Source organism: Gymnodraco acuticeps, unplaced genomic scaffold (genome assembly GCF_902827175.1).
Source record: "Gymnodraco acuticeps unplaced genomic scaffold, fGymAcu1.1, whole genome shotgun sequence".
Taxonomy (NCBI): Eukaryota; Metazoa; Chordata; class Actinopteri; order Perciformes; family Bathydraconidae; genus Gymnodraco; species Gymnodraco acuticeps.
In genome coordinates, this window is record NW_022991003.1 from 95001 (window position 1) to 117860 (window position 22860).

The following is a 22860-nucleotide window of genomic DNA, read 5'->3' on the forward strand; positions in this document are numbered from 1 at the left end:
CTCTAGATACCTCATCACTCATCCTCTGGACTCAGCTCTCTAGATACCTCATCACTCATCCTCTGGACTCAGATCTCTAGATACCTCATCAGTCCTCCGCTGCTCCGGTACAAGTCTGGGCTGCAGTGGTTTGTTGATCCACTTCGTCTTCTTCTGTTTGCTTTAATCGAGGCTACGTAGTTATGCATCGCCCCCATTGTCAGTAAATGGAAGTACTACAAAGGACCCTGTTTAGTGCCGTTATTTTCACAAGTATTTCTATACGCAGCTCGGAAATAATTACAGAGGTCCGGACCTCGGTGACCTCAATGGTGGATACGGCCTTGGCTCTGTGGTTTTGACACCTTGAGGACGGTTAATCGCGCTGAAGCCAGAAGGCAAGAGAACAATGCTCACAGGAAGAGAGAGTGAACTGTGGACAGACATTAGGATTTTAGCTCTAACAAATCATAATGTCATAGTGATGTCCTTTGAACAAAGGAATCCAATTCAGGCAGGGGGGGGGGGAAGTGTGTAGGAGAGAAGTGTTAGCCTTTGCAGACCATTTATGTGCACGGAAACCTATAAAACACATTTGAGAATCAAACCACAGATCTTTCGATTGGTAGATGACCACACTAGCTCACAGACAGTTTTACCATGTATCCTATATGTTGTTTCTGATTCTTCTACACCAGGGGTCTCCAACCTTTCTTCATCTGAGAGCTACTTTGAAAAAATGAAAGTGGCCTTCCATCTCATCGCTTACATTTATTCACATAGCCCTCATCAGTTGAATTAAGCTACTTTTGTACACGTGTGAAATTGCAATACCTAAAGCTTATCAAAGATCTTAACTTCACATCAAGGTCCAAGAAAACGACAATTTCTCACATATTATTATGGCCCACATAGTAAGTACATCACCTTAATCACCACCTTACAAGCATGTGTAAAAATAAGAGCATTCACTCCTTTTCACAGTTAGTGAGATGACTGGCACTGCATGGAGTCCACCATACAGGTGTATGCTGGACCCACTTAGGTTCAATCTAATAGAGTCATTTCAATGTTCATCAGTCAGTCTTGTTCTGTATTTAGATTTCATGACATTCATGTCAGAAAAAGCTGCTTCACAAAGGTATGTATACAGAACCAAATAAAGCAGACTTTCAGTGCTGCTTGGGGATGTTCTTATAGTTTTCTGGGTCTACAAGGCTCCAGAAATGTTGTGATTTTTGCTGAGACTTAAGCTGAACATGATTTTTGAGATGTATAACCTCCATCTCCACAGGATTGACAGTGAACAGTTCAGCCATCTTCTTCTTCTTCGTGTTGACATGAAATTATAAACCATAATACATCAACTGTATAGGTCTAGCCTCCCTATATCTGTGTGTGAAATTGTTCCATCCTCAAAAACAAAAAACGAATACTTCTGCGGTCTAGCTGCAGCTTCTAGCAACGGTCTTCTGTTAAAAAAAGAAACTGAATGTCTTGAATGTGGCATCACACACAGGACTGAAGTCTGAACACAGCAGACAACAGGAGTATTTACAACAGCATTAGAAAAACAAAAATACTGCATGTGGGTGCACACTTACATTCTCTGTCTTACATAAATCCCATGAATGTATGAGATTAAGTTAGCTTCATCATATCTCAATCAGTGAACCAAAAACCTGACATGACGATAACGAGTGTTTTTCAACACAAATCCCTCCCTGTGTGTCTGAGCCGCAGCGACAGGGCCTGATTCAGAGCGGGTCATTCTGCTGTTGGTTCTGGATTGGTGTTGGTTGAGAAAGCAGACTGCTCCGTGTGTGGTGTCGTCACGTCTGTTCCTTGATCTCGTCACCGACCAATTTGATATTCATGTGACAGAAAAAATTCAAAAATAAAATTGTCCAAAATCACAGAGGCAACCTTACTACGCTATAATCGATAATCGAGCGGCGAGCTACTGAAAAGCTGCCCGCGAACTACGTGTTGGAGACCCCTGTTCTACACTGTCCTATGTGGTGTCCCGTCTGGCTCTGTACTAGTTCCCCTGTTATTTACGTCTTATTTGCTGCATTTCAGGGAGATTGTAAATAACTATTGTTTATAATGTGTTTTTGTCAGATATTGTCAGTTTGTGCATTGTGTCTTTTAAACTTTTAACATTACATTAAATTACATTGCATTTAGCTGACGCTTTTATCCAAAGCGACTTACAATGAGTGCATTCGACCAGGAAGATACAACCTTGAAGAAAACAGAATCATAAAGTACATCAGGTTTCATAGAGCCAAACATTTCAAGTGCTACTCAACTGGCTTTAGATAATCCAGTCCTTTATTAGTATATAAGTGCTTTGTTAATAAATCTATCGCTCGAAGTGGAGTCGAAAGAGATGAGTTTTCAGTTTGCGCCGGAAGATGTGCAAGCTATCTGCTGTCCTGATGTCAATGGGGAGCTCATTCCACCATCTTGGAGCATACCAACATGCATGCGTATCTGATAAATGAAGCTTCACTAACAAAACAAAGCATGAGGCTGTTTTGCATGCTGGTCTAATGATGAGAGACATTTCTCCACAGATGAAAGTGTAATTTCAAAAAGAGTCCAGAGTTTCTTGTAGAATCAAATAGAAAATAAATCTTTATTTGTGGGAAATAAAGTGCAACAATTTAAGACTAACACCTGTGATTATGACACATGTTACATTAAACAACAAACTTGCAGAATGAACAGTGTAACAAAGAAAATTGATATATAAATATAATATATATTTTCTGTAGCTAATCTTTCTTTAAAGGTCCCCTACTGTTTTTCATCTATATATTATAGTTCTCAGATAAACAAAACATGTCTCTGAAGTGCTAGTGACTCGAAATACCAAACAGACCATTGCAGCATCCCATAATCTCCTCTGTTTCAGCCCTGTTTCAAAAGTGCTGATTCTGTTACTTATGACATCATGATGTGGCCAAAATCTGATCAGCTGATTTTCAGACAGGTTTTTATATAAATGGGTCAGGACCAAAAGAGAGAGAATCTTTGTTCCTGAAACTTTCAGAATCTCTTTACACAGAGGGGACACATGTTGATGTATAAAAGTCATGTGGATTTTGCACAATAGGTGACCTTTAAGTCGAGTAGGTCACCCTGGAGATGCTCTTTTGGCTGGGACTCCATGAGTTGAACAGCTCCTGCAGCATGCTGGCGTCCTCCACTCCATTGTGGGCGCTGTAGGTCTTTCCCAGGAAGTGACGCACCATATTGACCTGAGAATAACTGCTCAGACCCCGATGGAGGTTCTTGCTCAGCGGGAAGGTATCCACAAACCCAGAGACCACCTGCTTGAACTCTGTATGCAGGGAGTGCTTACGCAGCCACCTGGTGATCACAGGTGCATCAAACCGCATTGCACTGTGGGCCGCCAGCAGCACAGGCTTACGGAAAGAGCGGAGGTAGTCGAGGAAGGAGGTGAGAGCTTCCTCCATAGGGACGGTTTCCACCTGAGTCCTGCGGAGAAACAGGCAGCCATCCCTGCAGGTCAGACCCGTCACCTGCTTGGCACTCTCAGTGAGGGGGCGGGTCGGCAGGATGTAGCGATTGAAGTCCATCCGTCCACAGATGGCCCCCAACTGGATGATGTCGCACACATCAGTGTCTGAAAGTAGAGAGGAAATTGATTAAAGGAGGATGTTGGGAAAATACTGAATGAACTCTTTCAATATCAGAATAGCACCTGATAACAGAGGCCCAACTGTAAATGTGTACGTAACCGGATGTATGATTACTGTATGTATGAGACACTGTGTTGAACATACGATAGCTATGTTCCTACGATTAACATGATGATTCAGCCCCTATGGAGATAGACATACGACTGTCATGTTTCTTGCTTATGTGGGCCTTAGGTAATCTGACCTAAGCATAGAATACTGCTTTGAACTGGTATTCCTCCATCTTGTGACTGTGTAACTCCCTCTCTGTATATCAGCATGTTCTGGACACTGTTCAGGGAACTATTTGTCGCATGCAGCTCTGTATGTGATGACTACTTCCATTCTTGCAAGGATAATACATACATGGATCCTGATATTGAAACTCAAGCCAGTTACGGGGTGATATTTTTTTTTAGCAGAGGATAACAGAAAAATACAACATTTACAACCACAAGTAAGTAGTATTAAGATAAAATCAAATTTGGTAAAATAATAAATCATAAAAACATAATAATTTAAAGTAAAAAGGTCCATTAAAGATAACATAATATAGTGAAATATTATATAAATATAAGAAGTTAAATGAACAGCATATTGACTGATGCTGCGATGGAGAAAGTCAATATTCTGGCAATTCACTTTTTATGTATATAACATAAGATTGTTACTGTAGGCTATATAAGCACTAATAAATGTATATATATATATAAAACAAATATTGTCTTGTCAGCAAACTGCTATTTCCCCCTTTCCCATTCTGTGTGCTAGGCTAATGTGGGTCAGCTTTAGTGTATAGTCTCAGCAAGGAAGTAAATTCAAGTCTTAACAACTGAAGCATATCAAAGACAACAGAAACGAAAATGTCTGACATTTCAAGAGGATGTTTTGCATTTCCTTCTGCTTTTTTTCTGCAGAATATGTTTCCTGCAATGCAAGCAGCAGCATCCGGAGGAACAGAAACTCAATTTCATATTGCTGTATGTAATGACCTTTTCCTTATTTGCAAGAAATCCATCAATCAGGGCTGAATTTTGAATATTTATGTAATTTTGACTTTATTATTTGCCCTACTTGTTTGTTTGTTCACAGCATGTGAAGTGGCCTTGGGTCCCTTGAAAGGCGCTATAACAAATGTAATCTATTATTATTATCATTATTATTGAAACAGAGGGGTGTATGGCATGCTACAATGCGAGATGTGTTTTTGTTTTTTTAGCCAAACACTTGCCTTTTTTAGAATAATTTAAATTATTGTTTTTATAATTATTGATGCATTATTTGTTCATTGCTTTACTGTTGCAGCTGGTAATATATTTGTATTTAAATGTAGATACTATCAGGTCGTTTGTGAATGTCACAATGGGATCAATTAAGTCTCATTTTATTTTAAAATGTATATGTGATAGACGTTTATTATATTTGGGATTATTAATCCGAGACTGAATCTTACATTTAGTTTTAATTTTCAAATAAATGTAGTTATAAGGTAAATATTTGCCTGTAAATTGTAGTGATTTACATGTTTTAGTAAACACATTTGTGAACATCTGATTGTTGTAGTTATTATTTTGTATCTCTGGGTAGGTGGCGGCCTCTGGTGGCGCGTGCAGCCATTACACGCTCATACCTGCATTAGAGTTTTCTGTCACGTCATCCCGCTAAATGTGTGGTAATGACTGAGTGCAGCGGCTGCAGCTCATGAGTTATTTGCATGAGAGAATCAGGAACTTCGCTTTAAAGTCACAATGACTGTTCTCTCAGCTTCTGGTTTTACCTTCAGACCATTTTAAGAACCAAGGCTGCAATCTGTGTAGTTATTTGTATTATCACTAACCTCAATGTATCCCTTAATTATTTGTTCTTTAAAAGTTATAAACCACTGACAAATACACCTGAAGTATTGAGTCATAGTCATTTTATCCATTGCATATATAAACCGCATAGCTGGTTTTGCATTTAGCCCTAAATATCTCTAACGTAAATGTTTGTTAATGTATTACTTTTTTATAATTTCTGTGATATAAATCTGCATGTTGCTTCCTGTTTGGGTCTGTCATGAAGCTGAGGTTTCCTGTTGCACCACAGGAGCATGTTTGTGGTTTGGCCCGGACTTCATCTGTGCTAATAGCCTAGTTATTGTTGTGTAACGACAGCAGGTGATACTCCACCCTTTTATTGCAAACAGAGACTGATATGTACAGTATGTGATAATCGAAACCAATACAAACAGGAACAGCAAGTCCTCCATATCACATTATAAATTACAGCTGACGCGTGCCAGATAACAGGAGGAGCCTTGATAAAACTATTGTTGTGATGGTATGTTGTTGTGATTGTGTCTGGTATACAATTAAATATTAAACACACAACACTTTATCTAAAAAAACAAGGTTTGTAGTTTGATTAAATGCCAAATTAAGCACTGTTATTAAAAAAAGTCCATATTAGTCAAGTGTAAAATAAAAAATACTTCTTTGATATCATATATTTAGTGATAATAAAGGCAACAATATGTGGATACAAGTTCTAGAAAAGTGGAGTATATCAAATATGAACCTTTACACCCAAAGAATGAATTTATTTAATCACAAATGACGATAAAAAGGTGCATTTTTTAACGTATATTGTTGTACAATGAGGTAGGGATATATAAAGGGTGATCTTTAATCTACTTTACCCAAGTTTTTTTCAGATTATGTTACTTTATACTTTTACCATTATTTGACAGCTGTAGTCACTAGTTACTTTTACATTAAGATTATTGGCTAATTCAAAAAATACATTAATTATTAAATAAACCTTGAAATACAATTATAGGCTATCCAGCAGCAGTGTGTAAAGCAATTCCAATTAGTTCTACCTCTAGATAAACACACTTAAATCAATAATCATAAAACCAGTCATTTAATAATGATTCTGAAAAGAGCCATTACACATAACGAGTACTTTTATTTTTGGTACTTTAAGTACATTTTTAATGCCAATCATTTTTGTACTATTGATTGCATGCAGGACAGTTACTTCTACCATTTAGTATTTTACTTATCTGAGTTCCACCACTGCTGATAAGTATTGATAAGCAGTCAAACAGACATAAAAGTAATGATAGTTACCTAAACCAGTGGCCTCCAGGTCAAAGAAAACAATGATTTTTCCACCAGACATCTGCAAGTATTAAAAGAGTAAACATGAAGGAATACATCCATACAATAATATATATTTCTGACAAAGCATTACAAATAATAATCCAAATACTGTAGTTTATAAAAACCTTTCAAAATGTAAGCTAGCCATTCAAAAGTTAATGTAAGGTTATTTTTGAAGGTATTTTACTGATAAAATAATAAATACAATAGAAGAATGAAAGGAATGGACTCACCTTGCAGTGTGTGTGTTGTGTCAGCTGGGTTGAGTGCCAGATTTCACGTGCAGTCAGCTGTTATATTGGCACGGGAGGAGTCATCAGGTGAATCACAGACACATCATATCAAAACCTTTGGACGTTAAGTTTCATTTAGGTGGAAAATAAACTCAATGTCTCTTGTTTTGTTTCCCCTCCCATCCGTCCTGTCAGCTACACAGTTAGGCAGTGTGTATGAGTGTGTTTTATTATCTGATCGCATGTCAACAGGCTGGTCGCATATTTGCAAAACAAAACCTAATTTCACGTGACGGGGGAAACTTCCCTGCTGCTCGTTTAGTTTCACTTTTCACCCTTTATGAAGAAAGACAATGCAACTTATGCATCAAATAAAACAATTAAACAACGAACATGCGATAGAATAAAAACACAACAACACAAATATTTAAGATGTTGTATTCAATTAATATAATAATAGTCAATATACAAATAAATACATAACTTAAGAGGTCATATTAAGAGGGTGCTTCCTGGATATCCCTATAGGACCAATAAAGGTGTATCTTATGTTAACTTTATGTTCTCCATAAATCAATAGATCTATAAATCACTAATTATAAATGTATGTATACGTTCACTGTAAAATACAAATCAAACCAACTGGCTCTGATATTAAAAGTCAGCCATAACGTTGCTCAAAATAGTATATCCTACAAATCGATAGTAAAACGGCACACTGTTTCTTGAGAAATGAAACGGATACCACATTAGATATAAACACATCAGAACAATAGAGTGCCACACCAAGCAATTACATAATATCCAGTATTCAAATCCATTGCATCCGATGACATGACACACCCAGCTGTTCCCTGAGGGCGAATGACTTTATGACTAATCCTCATTCTGACAACAGGAAACTATTTGACCTGCGATGGTAAGACCAGTGATACGAGTAATATTAATGATTGCCAATGACTCTAAACGGAATAAACCAACAATAAATCACTTGGTTATTTAGATTATTCAAGCCTGTGAAATATCTTAAAAAGATTCTTCTCTTAAAAAGATGTGCTAAGAAAAAACGGCTAAACTGGATGTTGAATTTAATTTCCAGTATTGAATGAGGCCTATTTAAAGAGGACAGGCTCATATTTGTATTTTGAGTGTGGGAAAGGAACTCCCTTTGGAGGGATTTTAGCCTTTGCAGAACATTTACATGCACACACAACCTAAATGACACACTACAGGAAAGGGAAAAAGCATTATAGGGCCTCTTTAAGGTTTACAGTGTTATGTGGCAATGAACACACCTTCCTGTTGGTGGCAGGAACACGTGAAGAAATGCCACATTTCACCAGAAAAGTCACTACAAACTAGTGAACTGTCGATTTTGAAGTTGTCTATTTTGCTTCTTTGTTTTGTACTTGTCTTAGACTAGTCGAAAGAACCAATAGATATATCCCAAATCTAGCTCCAAAAAGCATTATATAATGGGTCATTTGCGTATTCAAAATTAAACATTCGGAAAACTTGTTAGACAAAATATAATTGTCTTAATGTAAGTAATGTATTAATGTTAAAAATGAACTGATAAAGTTGATCTACTCAATATTTTCACTATACTCACCTGTATTTGTCATTGTCTTTCTTCAGACGTCAAGCAAACCCACACTGAGTGAAGGTTAACAGGACATAGCACCTTTAACCAGGGTTCACACACACACACACACACACACACACACACACACACACACACACACACACACACACACACACACACACACACACACACACACACACACACACACACACACACACACACCAGCAGCTGATGATGTGATGTGTGCGTAGTTGAACCTTTTCATATTTAAGTTTGTAGCAAGTAGAGACTTGCTACAAACTTAAATATGAAAAGGTTCAACTACGCACACATCACATCATCTCGGCTCGCGCAGCAAGCTCACAGGCATAGATTGCGCAATAATGCACATTGGAGGTGCAGCGCAGGCATATTGTCAAAGAGATGCGTAGTTCTTTTGGAAAACATGTTTTTCTTTTAGCCTATTTACCTCGTTAACGTAAATAATACTCATTACATTGACACATGCATTATTTGATTAAAATAATGGTTGTTGGTAATGTATTAGCGACCCCCACAGATGTATGATTTCACTCTGTCCGTGGGAGCTCAGACCCCATTGGCTCCCACACACCTCGAACCCTGCCTTTAAATATATCTTATACTTGACAGGAACACCAACGTGTGAAAATATAGGTGTTGAAAAGGGAAATAACATCCATGAGACAAAATATAACTCAACTCGTGTTTGGCTGCAGTTTTGCTTTTTTAATAAGCAGATGAAGTCTTTTTTTCTTACAACCATAAACATGTTTGTATCATTAAAAAAAAGAAATATAACACAAATTGCACCTTATACATAACCGTGTCCAGAGTGGCGCAGACAGACACAGCGCTTTCCTTTTTTTTGTTTCTCACTTCGTAGCACAAACATGACAGACCTAGTGCGGCCTGTTAAAATGTTGCCATGATTAATAGTAGATAATGAACCGTACACAGGATAATATATCCTTTTATAACACCTTTTATAACAGATTCTTTTAAACCAATGTACACCCCAAAAGCATGATCATAAATAGTACATACACTGTGTATAAAAGAGGATCAAAAACAACCAGAGAAAGCAGAGCATGCTTTCCAGTGACAGGTACATTCACTTTTTTTTGTTGTTGCCATATGAACAGCCTGGACATGTTTCCATCCCATTAAATATCAGCTCAAAGATATTTGGAACTGTCCTTTCAGCTCACCTCTGAAACAGCTTTTTTTCTATCTTTACAGGTCTACAGTTTAATGTTGTAAAAAGACAACACACTTGCATTAAAACGGAGATCAGCACGGTCTTCAAAGAGACGTCCAGCTTCAAGGAGAAGTTGTTTAACACTGACTGTGTCGTGAGATCCGAGCAAATGCTGCTCAAAAGCATCGAATCACAGGCGCTGCAAGCAAGGAGAGATATTGCAGCTAAAGTACGGAGACATCTTTGCTGTTAAGCTACTGAGTGTGCCCCAAACAAAGGGATATCACACTGTTAGAATATGCAGAAAGACGGGGACGGTCTGAGTTAGTTGCTACTTGTTTGTGTCTGGTTAACAGGCAAGAGTAAATAATGCTACTTTTCACAGCCAGAGCGGCGAGAGAATAGGATGGAAGAAGAAGAAGTAGTAGAAACAGAAAGAAGAAGAAGAGTGTCCTGGGGGGCTCGGAGGACATCATGGACGGTATGAAAGCGTGCAATGAATCTTAGACTTATTAAAGATTTCATAAGTCTGAGTTAGTGTCACCTAAAGTCATTTTCACCTTAGCAAGTCAACATGTTTAGGGGGAAACACTAGTGTGTGTGTGTGTAATGAAGACCACACAAAGTGGGCCTTGATACAGAGGAAGGAATTACACACACACACACACACACACACACACACACACACGGAAGAAAAAATGGCTTTCATCTGAACAAAAAGAAACAATATTGACAAGAAGAAAATGACATCTTTGATATCAATAACAACACCTATAATACAGCAATAATATATATATTTATATAGATGTATACAAAAAAAATTCAAGTCCTGACGTAGTAACACTGATGTTTCTGAGTAAAACAGAAGGGGAAACAGATACACTTATGGCTGATTGACATTTGACACATCCGGTAAAGTAAACGTGACACCACCAGACTCGTATCTCTGAGAGCGCACACCCACAGCTTTTCCTTCTATTATTATTTCTCCAGAGTACGACCCGAGGACACCCACCGCTGGCTCTGTTCATTGTGTAACAGGAAAAGAGAAAGAAAAAAGTACTCAAATGACGGTAAACCGAGCAGAACACCCAGCACAGAAACAAAAGTGGAACCTGAATTCCTGACACTTCACTTTGTCAAATAGAAAACAGGAAGTAGAAATATTAAACAATGAACAACCAAGGAGCAGCATTGGAGTTTCTTTCTATGTACATATTGTTCCTCTTTAATAATAATAATAATAATAATGTAACATATTTCTGTACAGTCTCTTCAAACTGACGGAGGAGACAGTGATGATGGAGATGCATGCAGCCTGTGTGTTCTGTGTAAACGTGAGAAGCAGACTAACTTGGCGCTGGTTACAGACAAAGCCAGGTCAGTCAGTATGGCTACATCTCTTCTGGGTGGCTTTCTCCACCTGCCCACATGCTAAAACATTAAGATGGGGCTCTGTAAGATTTGGCTTTTGCAGGTGTGGGTTTTTCCTCAATCGTCTCTTTCCTCGGACCGAGACATGTCTTCACTCGGTTCCAGATGTGATGAATCATCCCCTGTCTTTTTGTCCCTCTTTTACATATTTCCAGTCCTTTTTCATCCCCACATCTTCCTGCTCTGACTCTGAAGAAGAAGAGGAAGCATTAGGAGGTGATACAGAGCACATATCCCTCCCCTTCCTCATTTCCTACACTTGTAACCTCAGCGGCTCCTCCCCTCCTCGTTTTCACACCATGAACTCGTTGCTGCCGTACAGAACCAGCTGCTGTGGCCCCGAGCCGAAGTCAGAGTCCCTCCTTATCCCCCCCGAGGGTTCCCGAGGTGAGCTGCGACTCAGACGGATCCGGTGGCGGCTCTTCGCGGCTCCTTGGCCGCCCTCGGCTTCTGCCAACGGGGCCCCCAGCCCACAGGAGGAGAGCAGGGGCCCGGAGGAGGAGGAGCGGAAGCGGTAGTGAGGGGAGGGCGAGCCGGAGGCGTTGGAGGACAGAGAGGAGGACGGGTGGTAGGAGGAGACGGTGGAGATGGAGTCTGCTGAGTCCTGGGAGTCGGGCTGACGGCGTAAAGCTCGCCGGCTTTTTGACTCCGACTTTCTGCCGTGATAAGGGCCGCGCTCTGCGGGGAGAGAGCAGCTGAGGGTTACGATCTGGAACTCATTACCACAACAATCAGAAACTGCACTAACCTCGTCACCTTGGAGCAGCTTTAGAGTCGTCTTTGAACATGGCGAGAGATCGACTGACTACAACACTGAAACACTGACTACATCTCACCTTTCAGACTAGCTTTTAATATGTGATTATTGTGTCCTTGTGATAAATGTCTATTGAAATGTGACTTTTTATCATCAGGGAAAATGTGAAAATGTAACCAAGAATGGTAAAATATCAAGAAATCAGAAAACCTGGCCCTTTAATAGCAGCTGGTACATTGTATATATTTAAAATCTATTTGTGGGTGTTTTTTTTGTTGGAGTAATTAGTGGGGGGGGCATACAGCACGCACGCACACGCACACCAATAGATCATCAATAGAGTAAAGAAAAAGATTAAGTACTTTTATGCCTTTTGTTTAATGTTTAATTTAAAAAAAGTTCTGGTTCTGTGTTGCAGGTCAGATAAGGATTTGGTGAACCAGGAAAGATCTCTCGCCATGTTCAGAGACGATTCTAAATCTGGGTCCAGAAACAGAGAGGTAGGACACACACACACACACACGTACCAAAGGGGTCTGATGTGGCTCCTTCCGTCTCCATGGTGATGTTCTCCGAGCTGTCCGCTGTGCCGATGGAGGCTTCGGATTCAGGAGTGTCATCATCAGACGTCCGCGGCTCCAGGATCAACATCTCATACGTCAGCTCCTCCCTACACACACACACACACACACACACACACACACACACACACACACACACACACACACACACACACACACACACACACACACACACACACACACACACACACACACACACACACACACACACACACACACACACACACACACACACACACACACACACACACACACACACACACACACGAGCCAGGTTACAAGCTTATCTAAATCATTTTATTCACAACTAACCTTGAGGGTGTTTCTTTGCAATTTTAACGGCCTTAAATCCCTGCTACTAAAAATATACAGAGGTCGATGTTGTCCTGATAAGAGATACCATGCTGTGTGTGTGTGTCCCTGAAGGGATCAATGTAGCAGATTGCTTAATAATGACGCTCAATAAATAAACACAGCTACTAGTTTACCTGGAACAGTGGATTGTTTGAAGCATCTTCTTCGTTCTTTTAATGGGTTTTGTAGCAATGTTGAGTGCAGAGTGACTTACCAACAAGAAACCTTTTTGATGACATTGTTTACTTGATACTTGCTTTTCAATCATCACACTTTGAAACTTGCTTTAGAGGTATTTCCACTTAAAAGTCACATTTTCTCTTAAATAACAATTCCTTATCTTGTTTTAAATATGAGTGTTATTTTAATATAACTTGAAATAAGATAAATGTGCCTGAAACATTTCCTATTTGTTTCCCAGTTAAGGTTCAAGGTTCTTTATTGTCAAACTAACATAGCTACAGAGTGTTAAGTCGTTGAAAATCTTAGGTCACAGGCTTCTCCAACAATGCAACACAATAATACAGATAAGCAGACAATAATTTCAAGATCTCCTTTATCTAATATCGCATCTTATTTACATTTTTTTTAACATGTTAACAAATGTTTGACGTATTACAAGCAAAAACAACTTGTTTTCATTACATTACAACTTATTATTATTATTATTTGTATTTTTCAACTCGTTTTTGGAGCACCCGTGTGACCTATGTGACATATGAAACCCAAACACTTCCAATGACATCTGCTAGGCTTTGTTAAAGATTAACCAGAGGGCCGTCATACTTTTCTTTCTGCAGGCTCTCGATCTGCTCGGTGAGGATCCTCTCTTCCTGCTGCATCGCCATCTGCTGCTGATCACTCAGCCCGGCCTCTGCTGCTTCCTCTGCTCCTTCTCCTCCTTCTCCTCCTCCATCTCCTTCTCTTCCTCCATCTCCTTCTCCCTTTCCTCCTTCTCCTCCGCCTCCACTTCCATCACTCTCTCCATCCACCACCACTGGGGGCACTTTGGGGCTGAGAGGCGGCGACAGCGTGTTGGTGCTGCTTTGCTGAACGCGGCCTTTGCACTGCAAGTTCACACAGAAATCACAGAGCAAGGGAACATGTTAGTGGAGGCTGTATAAGGGCATAATAATGAATAATCATAATGAATAATATCAATAATCAGTTCTCTGTTGACATTGACAGCGATGGAGCACACACAGCGGACTCTATAGATACGGCTGGATGTCTCGAACAAATAGCGACTAAACATATTGACAACCAGTTCACGAAAACACGGCTAAAAACTATGAGGTCAGCTACACAAACACACACAAATACACTTCTGCTGCACTACACATAAGCAAACTCGGGTAGGCATTACCTTAAGTTTAGCTGTGTTAGGCTGCTAACAGTAAGTGCTGCTCTCTCAGACCGATAACACTAACTTTGACATAGAGATACCTTCAGTTACAGAAGTTCTGCAAACTGAACCGTGTCGGGAAACTGTAAAAATATACAGAAATTGACTAATTTCAATCAATTATAGTCAGAAACATGAAATAATAGGCCTCGTTTATCCCACATGAAGAGCAGTGCTAGCTTGATAACATTGAATGGGATGCTGCTAGCAAAAAGCTAGGTAGTTAGCTTGGTTTGCTAACCACAGAGACTAGCAGACAAAGCAACAACACCACAATGGAAACTCTTATTACAATTAATTATACACAAAAAACAGAGCAAGATTCTGAGCCATATCTTAGTGTGAAGTCAACTCAACAGTGTTAGCAGATGCTTAATCCGCCTCTAGTTAGCTGTTCTGTTTAACAGTGGCTTCTTAAAAATCTATTTGACTTATTGTTAGCTGCTAATCAGATCCCAGCTACACGCACGCACGCACGCACGCACGCACGCACGCACGCACGCACGCACGCACGCACGCACGCACGCACGCACGCACGCACTCGAGTCATGGTTCAGTGCTCTGTATCCCTGATTATCGAACAAGAAAACAAAAGTCAAAGCAGACATCATCTAACAACAGAAATAGTAAGAAATTATTTATATTTCCTACTTTTACTTAAAAATCTGCCGGCAGTATTACATTAACCTTTTATGCAAAATCCTCTTCTTCATGTCTCTTCTACATCAACATGTGTCCTCTCTTCTTCATGTCTCTTCTACATCAACATGTGTCCCCTCTTCTTCATGTCTCTTCTACATCAACATGTGTCCCCTCTTCTCCATGTCTCTTCTACATCAACATGTGTCCCCTCTTCTTCATGTCTCTTCTACATCAACATGTGTCCCCTCTTCTTCATGTCTCTTCTACATCAACATGTGTCCCCTCTTCTTCATGTCTCTTCTACATCAACATGTGTCCCCTCTTCTTCATGTCTCTTCTACATCAACATGTGTCCCCTCTTCTCCATGTCTCTTCTACATCAACATGTGTCCCCTCTTCTTCATGTCTCTTCTACATCAACATGTGTCCCCTCTTCTCCATGTCTCTTCTACATCAACATGTGTCCCCTCTTCTTCATGTCTCTTCTACATCAACATGTGTCCCCTCTTCTTCATGTCTCTTCTACATCAACATGTGTCCCCTCTTCTTCATGTCTCTTCTACATCAGCATGTGTCCCCTCTTCTTCATGTCTCTTCTACATCAACATGTGTCTCCTCTGTGTAAAGAGACTCTGAAAGTTTCAGGAAAAAAGATTCTCTCTCTTTTTGTCCTGATCCATTTCTATAAAAACCTGTCTGAAAATGAGCTGATCAGATTTTGGCCACTTTATGATGTCATAACGTTTGTTTGGCTTGTGTAACCATTAGCCAATCACCAACCAAGGTAACCCCTCCCCCTTATCACCTGAATCTCCTCCTAGAGCACCATTGTGTTCTTTTTAACCAAATGTCTCTCAGAGGGGCGTGGGGAGGGGCTCCTTATTTTCATCTAAAGTAACAGACAGAGAATCAGCACTTTTGAAACAGGGCTGAAACAGAGGGGATTATGGGTAATGCTGCAATGATCTGTTTGGTGTTTGGAGCCAAACACTTCAGAGACATGTTTGTATATATCTGAGACCTATAACATATTGATGAAAAACAGTATAATAGGAGACCTTTAAGTGAAGCACAAACATTAAATAACAAGCAGTAATTATTCTATAGCTACAGACGGACGTGACGGGGACAGGGACAGTGACAGACGATATCAGTGGAGACGGTGTGGGACGGATCAGACTGACGGACAGGACAGTGGTGATGGCGTTGTTGGACACATGGAGTGAGAGGGGCATACATACCGGGGTGGACGTGCGGGCTATGCTCAAAAACCTAACAGCAATTAGTATGGGTTTCTGGAAGGAGGGGTGGGGGAGCAAGGAAGGAAGGACAGATTAGGGTTAGGGAGCGGTGAGGGTAATAAAGTAAGTGTGGGTCAAAAGATGTCGAGATATTTTGATTCAAACTGAGCTAAATTTTAGTTTTTTTTGTTCAATATGTGGTGTTTACATATAAATGCATACACATTAGTTCAGTGCTATAATAAAATACCATTGAAAGATCCTGAATGTGGTTGAAATCTTAAGATTGGAAGTTAAATAATGTTTAAAAAGTCACTGATTTGCTGTTTTGCACGACAGCTACATTTAGTTTGGTTTTCCTTTTTCATATACAGTTCAAATGTGTTGTGATATAACTAAAGAAGCAGTAAAGAAGGCCAGCTGTTTTTCGGTTTTATTTGCCTGTTACTTTGTCTCATTATTTTGCTTATTTATTAAGATGTATTCATTTAAATGTCCTAACTGAGCACCATTAACTTTTACAGATTCAAAGTTGGCAAGGGGCCCAAATGAGCTACTTTTCACTATTTAGAGTCCTATTATTTAAGGAAAACTATATTTTGGGAGCTCCCGATGGATAATACCTGCTGTGACTTTGAAGTAAGTTAGAAGATAACAGTTGGAACATGCAATAAAAGACTATAACTCAACAAATATTGATATGAAAGGGAGGACTGTTGAATATGTGAAACCTCAATAGGCGCATTCACGCCGCAGTACTTTTCCCACAAAGGTTCATCAGAACTCTTTAGTTCTCATGAACTAAGTACAGATCGCGTTCACACCGGAATAAGTCCCTGGGGGAGGATTAGGCAAATGAAGCCGCTGACGTCACTTCTTCTTCTTCTGCTTTGGGTTTACTGGCAGGCCGCAAACCACTTCACGGAGTCCCCTGCCGCCCGGAGTCCCCGGCTGGAAGTCCCCGGAGTTGGGGACTGGCAGCTTCTACTGAAGCCTTCCAAGTAAATCGCCAGAACGCCGACACCTCCTCATCTCCACCGCTCCCATGTTTTCTTTTGTGTTGCCATAAGTTAGTCTCTCTGCGTTTCTGCGCTGGGCTAATGCTAGGATAATAAAATGGCGGCTTCACAAAACATTTTGGGAGTTTTACGGGGCGTGGTTTGCAATCCGCCCAGCCAATCAGAAATAGGAACCTTTTTCCCCCACGAAAGTCCCTGCTCTCTAGCAGGGACGGAAAAGGGGGTAAAAAGGTTCTCATGAACTAATTTTAGTTCCGGCTCTTTTTGGTGTGAACGCGACATTTCGGAACTATATCGGAACTAAAGTGGGAAAAGTACTGCGGTGTGAACGCGGCTATTGTTTCTCTGTAAGAAAATATTCCTAGAGCTCTTTTTTTTGCATGCAAAGTGTCCCGCTGTGCACATATTTCTAATTCAAATCCCCTTGTGTCAGCTTTTTGCTTGTGTAGCAAAAAACGAATGTATGAGATGTATGAATGAACTCCTGCCATGGCTGTGTGAAAACCATGCCAGCTGCTCGAGGAGCTGAAAAACTGCTGAGTCACCATTTAAATGATGAGTGAGTGGAACGAGTTGGAAAAGCATCCATGTCGATGCCACGCAGTGAGGATTTATTTCCATGAACATGTTTTGTAACTTGGTTTATGAGCTTAAAGGGCTGTCTTACCATGGACCTCCTGATGTGGGTCAGTCTGCTCTTGGCTTTGCTTTCTGCAAACTCCAGACTGCTGATGTCCTTCAGGCGAGCTCTGTACTTGCTCATCTGCTCGTTGATGATCAGCTCCACACACCTACAGGGGAACAGATCAATTTAGATTAGAACAGGATTCAGAAACGATGTCTCCCAAACATTGCTGAATAATCGTTCTTCTCTTAATGTCCTCGTAACACAATGGATAACCCCTACATACAACATCTTCAACAATATCTGTTTTCCTTTTTTTATTACTCCGATTTTTATTCCATTCCATTTGTATACTGTTTTTTTTAATTTAAATATTTTTCTAGTTCTCTTTCTGTGTTTTTAATTTTGGTTTTACTTTTATGTATGCACCACGACACAAAGTCAAATTCCTCGTATGTATCAACCTACCTGGTGATAAACCTGTTTCTGATTCTGATTCTTAGGCCCCGTTTACATGGATACGGTTCGGGTTGTATCCGCTACTTTCTCTTTCGTATAGCCCGTTCGTTCACACGAGGCCGTAACGGAACCGCGGAAACGGACCCCTAAAACGATAACGGACCCCAAGGTGGATAGATCTGCGGAAGGATCGCTCTGGGGGGCCAAACGGCTCTGTGTGTACGTCCTATACGATAATTTTCCTGATAACGATGAAGCCATAGCCCCGCCTCTCCCCACCTCTGCTGCTCACTGCTGTAGCATGCTACAGATGTTAGTGCAAAATCTACAGCGCCACTTACAGGCCCGGCATATGTACTACAGCCTCTCCAGCGGGTCGAGCGGTCTCGTGTGAACAGACACGTTTATTGAGCCGATTGCGTGTGAACGGAAGACTTTTTTGATATCGAATTCGGTTAGTTTTCGTTTGTGTTCCCGTGTAAATGGGGCCTTAGTTTCATGACGTACTGATGACTGAAAAGGATGGTTAAACGGGGAAGGGTATACCTGCGCTTATTTAGTTTTTCTATATTTTACATTTGTATAATTTGTATCTGTATATTTGTGTCATTTTGTGAAGGTGAGAGGAACATTTAATACAAAGTTGGTAACAAAAAAATTAAAATAGACGTGATTAAATACAAGTAGAATAGAGGATATGATTGGACCAGGTTTTTGTTAATTACTAATTGTGTGTTTACATTTCTTTAGGGACTGCTGGCTTAAATAAATCAGGTTATACCATTGAATATCGTAACTAGTAAAGTCTTTATTAGTTTATGAATTGGTTGCGATTTTTGGTGATACATTTAAACTTTGACTTGACTGATATTGATCTCCCAAGAGGAAAAGCATGAGCTACCCAGCAGATAAAGTATACAAAGAAGTTAAATGAGCTACACTTTTACCAGCTGCAACCAGGGTGGGAATTTCACGACGGCCATGGCCGTCGTTGCCCCGCACTTTGGCCGTGATGCCCTGTGAAAAAAAATGCAATTCACGGCCAAAGTGGCCTTTGTGCCCCTGTCAAAAGTTCCAGTGTAAACAACGCTAGTGAAGTCATACTAGTGCGCGCAGTAGGATAGTCCCGTGTCTGTGGATCAGAGCGATTGCTCTGCTGTGATTGTTCCGTCAGAAATGCCTGTAGGGGCCCGACAGCCTCCTCCTCAGCCGCGGGAGCAAGACAAGCACAGGTAAGCAAGCGGACCAAGCTGTTTTGATATGATTTAACTGAAGTATGTGGTAGTATTTGAAAGGACTTAACATTTACGTGTTTATAGAAAGTACTATTGATAGGTAATTACCATTGTATTAGCCTATTTAAAGTCGACTCGTTACATTTTGTCATGAAAACTAGCGATAGCTAGCTAGTTTGGATAGCGCTAACGTCTTCCCTTCAAGGGGTCTACATCTAGTGTTGCTTCTACAAGCTAGCAGGTCACCTTTGAATCTAGTATTTTTCTTGCTAAGCGGTTTTGATATAATACATGACTGACTTATGTGGTTTATGGCTGAACTTAACGTATACGTTTAAGAAACACTATTGCTATTCAGCCATTTGTAAAACGACTGGTGTTGACGTTAGTGCTACACTTTTCAGTCATGTTGATTGACCAGCGTAATTTAACCAAACGGCCTTTGTGCCCTGTCATGTGGCCTTTGTGCCCTTAAAAAAAATGTGAACGGGAAGGCCAAATGGCCTTGCCCCTAAAATGACGAAATTCCAAGCCTGGCTGCAACATTAAAGTGATATAAGGAGTATTATTGACTATTCTCAAACGTTGTCCCTACAATAAAGGGTTGGTGGTAACATTACAGCATCACAACATTTGTTTCCACATCACTGCCTGGGCTTTTAATTGTAGTTTACACTTTGTGTTTATTCTCTTGTTGCAACACACTTTAACTGTGAGACCAATAAGAAGTCATGGAGGTGGAAAACAAAAACAAAATACCTCAACCTTTAAGAAATAGAGATGAAATTAAATGAGACATTTCCTATGAGTACAATATTTTAACTCATATTTCTTTCTGTTGCAGGCAATTATTTTGATTACAAACCCTTGTCTATCCTATCTCTATATACAAAGTTAAATTGTATATAACTTAATCTTAATTTTCCTATTCTATGTGTATGTCTTGACTTTTGCAGTACTTTGCCAACTTTTTCTTCAATATGCTTTTCAAAAGCGATTAATATGCTTATATACAATTAACTTATTTTGATACTGATTCTGTGAGCCAAAGAGTTATAATAGGAAACAACAGAGGATGCTGGAGGACGTACGCTGTGGTTTTGCTGATGTCCTGGACGCTCTGCAGCGGGTCGATGGTGTCGGGGCAGCGGAGGATGCAGGGAGCGAACACGATGGCGAGGGCGTTGGCCGACATCCTGTTCGTGTCCTCCTGCAGGGCAATCCTGAAACACACCACAGTGTAATCCTGTTAATCCTGATGCCGACGTAAACAGAGCACACATAACACACAAAAGGCAGGGCAGCATGTGACAAGAAAGCTAATCCAGTGTTTGACAAGTGAGAGAAAAACAAATGAAAGAAGATCTATAAACCACAGCTCAGACATTTTGCTATTATGATCATTTTCAGGTTTAATAGTTGTATTTTGTGTCTCTACTGGGACATGTCTCCATGCTTTAATGTTCACAAAGCTCTTTATTTTTCTCATACTGCCTGTGCTGCAGCACCTCTGTTCACCCTCTGTCTGAAACCAGAGCCCTGTCTGCTCTGATTGGTTAGCTAGCCGGCTCTGTTGTGATTGGTCAACCGCTTAGAGATGTCCCACCCCTTAGCCTAGTGGTTCTCAAACTTTTTCTGTCAGGCCCCCCCTTTGGAGAAAAAAAAAAGTCGGGCCCCCCCAACACAAATAGTCAGGCTCAGTGGCGGCGCCAGAGATTTATTTTGGGGTGCTGTGGGGTAGCTTGAAGTTTCATAGAGGGTGCTCAAACATTTAGGGTTTCCCATTAATGTACCGGGCGCTACAGTTGAATTTTCTACTGCAACAATCCCCACACACACACACAGTGTGACTGTTACAATGAAGGCTCGATAATCAGCTCACGGCATATAGGTGTAAGCAGGGGTAAAGTGCTATTTTTATAGGTGGTGTGTGGACCTCACATAAGGGGGTCCGGGGGCATGCTCCCCCGGGAAGATTTATTTTTAAATATTGAAGTTAAAAGCATCAATCTGGTGCACTTTGAGAGCAACATGAAGAGATCTATGGATACATCTCTCAACATCCATTTGAAACAGAACTGTAAACAGATTTACTTTTTCTTTATGGATATTTTACAAATCACCCTTTTAAACTTTATTCTTGTTTTACTGTCATATAGAATTTCATACCTGTTTTTCATTTATTCTCTTATTTTTTTATAACTATAATGATCATATAAACGTGTGCCTCGGAAATAATTGTTTACATTAATGGTGACCAAAACGTTTGAGACCCACTGAGATAACACTCAAGAGAGAGTCCTTTAGCTCACTGAGTCTCTCAGTCTGACAGGAGAGGACTCTCCTCCACTTTGTTGTTGAAAAAACTCCTTATATCCGTTAGCGTAGCTCGCTAGCACTGGAAGCTAACAACAACGATCTCCGGTACCGGTGCGCTCTCTCTCTCGCGCACACAAAATGGCTCGTTCACACACACACACACACACACACACACACACACACACACACACACACACACACACACACACACACACACACACACACACACACAACACACACACACACACACACACACACACACACACACACACACACACACACACACACACACACACACACACAGCCGAGCTTTAATGAAACACAGAGACCCAGACGTAATAGTACTGCATCATATTTTTTTTTTTGTGCCTTTTTTCCTCCTGGTCTCTCGCGCCCCCCACTTTGAGAACCACTGCCTTAGCCTATCACGTACAATGTGTTGGAGCGCTAGTCAATAAAAGTGTGATTGTGACAGAGAGATGTCACTATGTTACGGAAGTAAACAAAGGAGTCCAAACATGCCTTAGCAGACCATTTACATGCACACAATCTACATAATGCACTACAGGGAAGGGAAAAGCCCAAAAAGCATAATAGGACCTCTTTAAAATAACTCAGTGTTTGGGCAGACAGGTGTTTGGCACGTTTATTCCAGATCTGTGGAGCATCAAAACTAAAAGCTCTTCCTTAAACATGCTGTATTTTTGAACTCTTCACTTACCTGACCAGATGGAAGATGAGGCGCTCCAGCGTACTGAGGTGAGTCCTGCTGAGCTGGTCAATCACAGAATACACTCCTGTTATCACCTCCCGCCGATCTGACTGGCCTAGAAATAAATCAAACACACACCATCAGACCAGGTAACATTTGACTCTCAGCCGGAGGAGCCTCTGCAGAGACAAACAGCAAC

The 22860-nt window shown here is 40.5% G+C and overlaps 2 protein-coding genes across 4 annotated transcripts in view; both read right to left on the reverse strand.

Moving 5' to 3' along the window:
* LOC117559356 (DNA polymerase III PolC-type-like) overlaps nt 1-8704 on the reverse strand; it is a 14324-nt gene extending 5620 nt beyond the window's left edge. Inside the window, exons 1-4 of one of the 3 annotated variants that reach the window (XM_034236078.1) lie at nt 8687-8704; nt 7075-7189; nt 6809-6860; nt 2593-3637 (exon numbers count right to left, since the gene is read on the reverse strand). In XM_034236078.1, coding sequence (XP_034091969.1) covers nt 3111-3637; nt 6809-6860 — 579 coding nt within the window. In that variant the 5' untranslated portion in view covers nt 7075-7189; nt 8687-8704 and the 3' untranslated portion in view covers nt 2593-3110. Of the gene's footprint in view, nt 1-2592; nt 3638-6808; nt 6861-7074; nt 7344-8686 lie in introns of those variants that run through there. The other 2 variants (XM_034236077.1, XM_034236079.1) reach the window with 2 other exon arrangements.
* A 681-nt stretch (nt 8705-9385) lies between these two features.
* The window catches only part of LOC117559360 (unconventional myosin-IXAa-like), a 150964-nt gene continuing 137489 nt past the window's right edge, over nt 9386-22860 (reverse strand). The window contains 7 exon segments of the mRNA XM_034236088.1: nt 9386-11990; nt 12597-12739; nt 13791-14071; nt 16293-16346; nt 17979-18102; nt 20722-20853; nt 22671-22776. Of these exon segments, the coding sequence (XP_034091979.1) occupies nt 11605-11990; nt 12597-12739; nt 13791-14071; nt 16293-16346; nt 17979-18102; nt 20722-20853; nt 22671-22776 (1226 nt within the window). The 3' untranslated portion in view covers nt 9386-11604.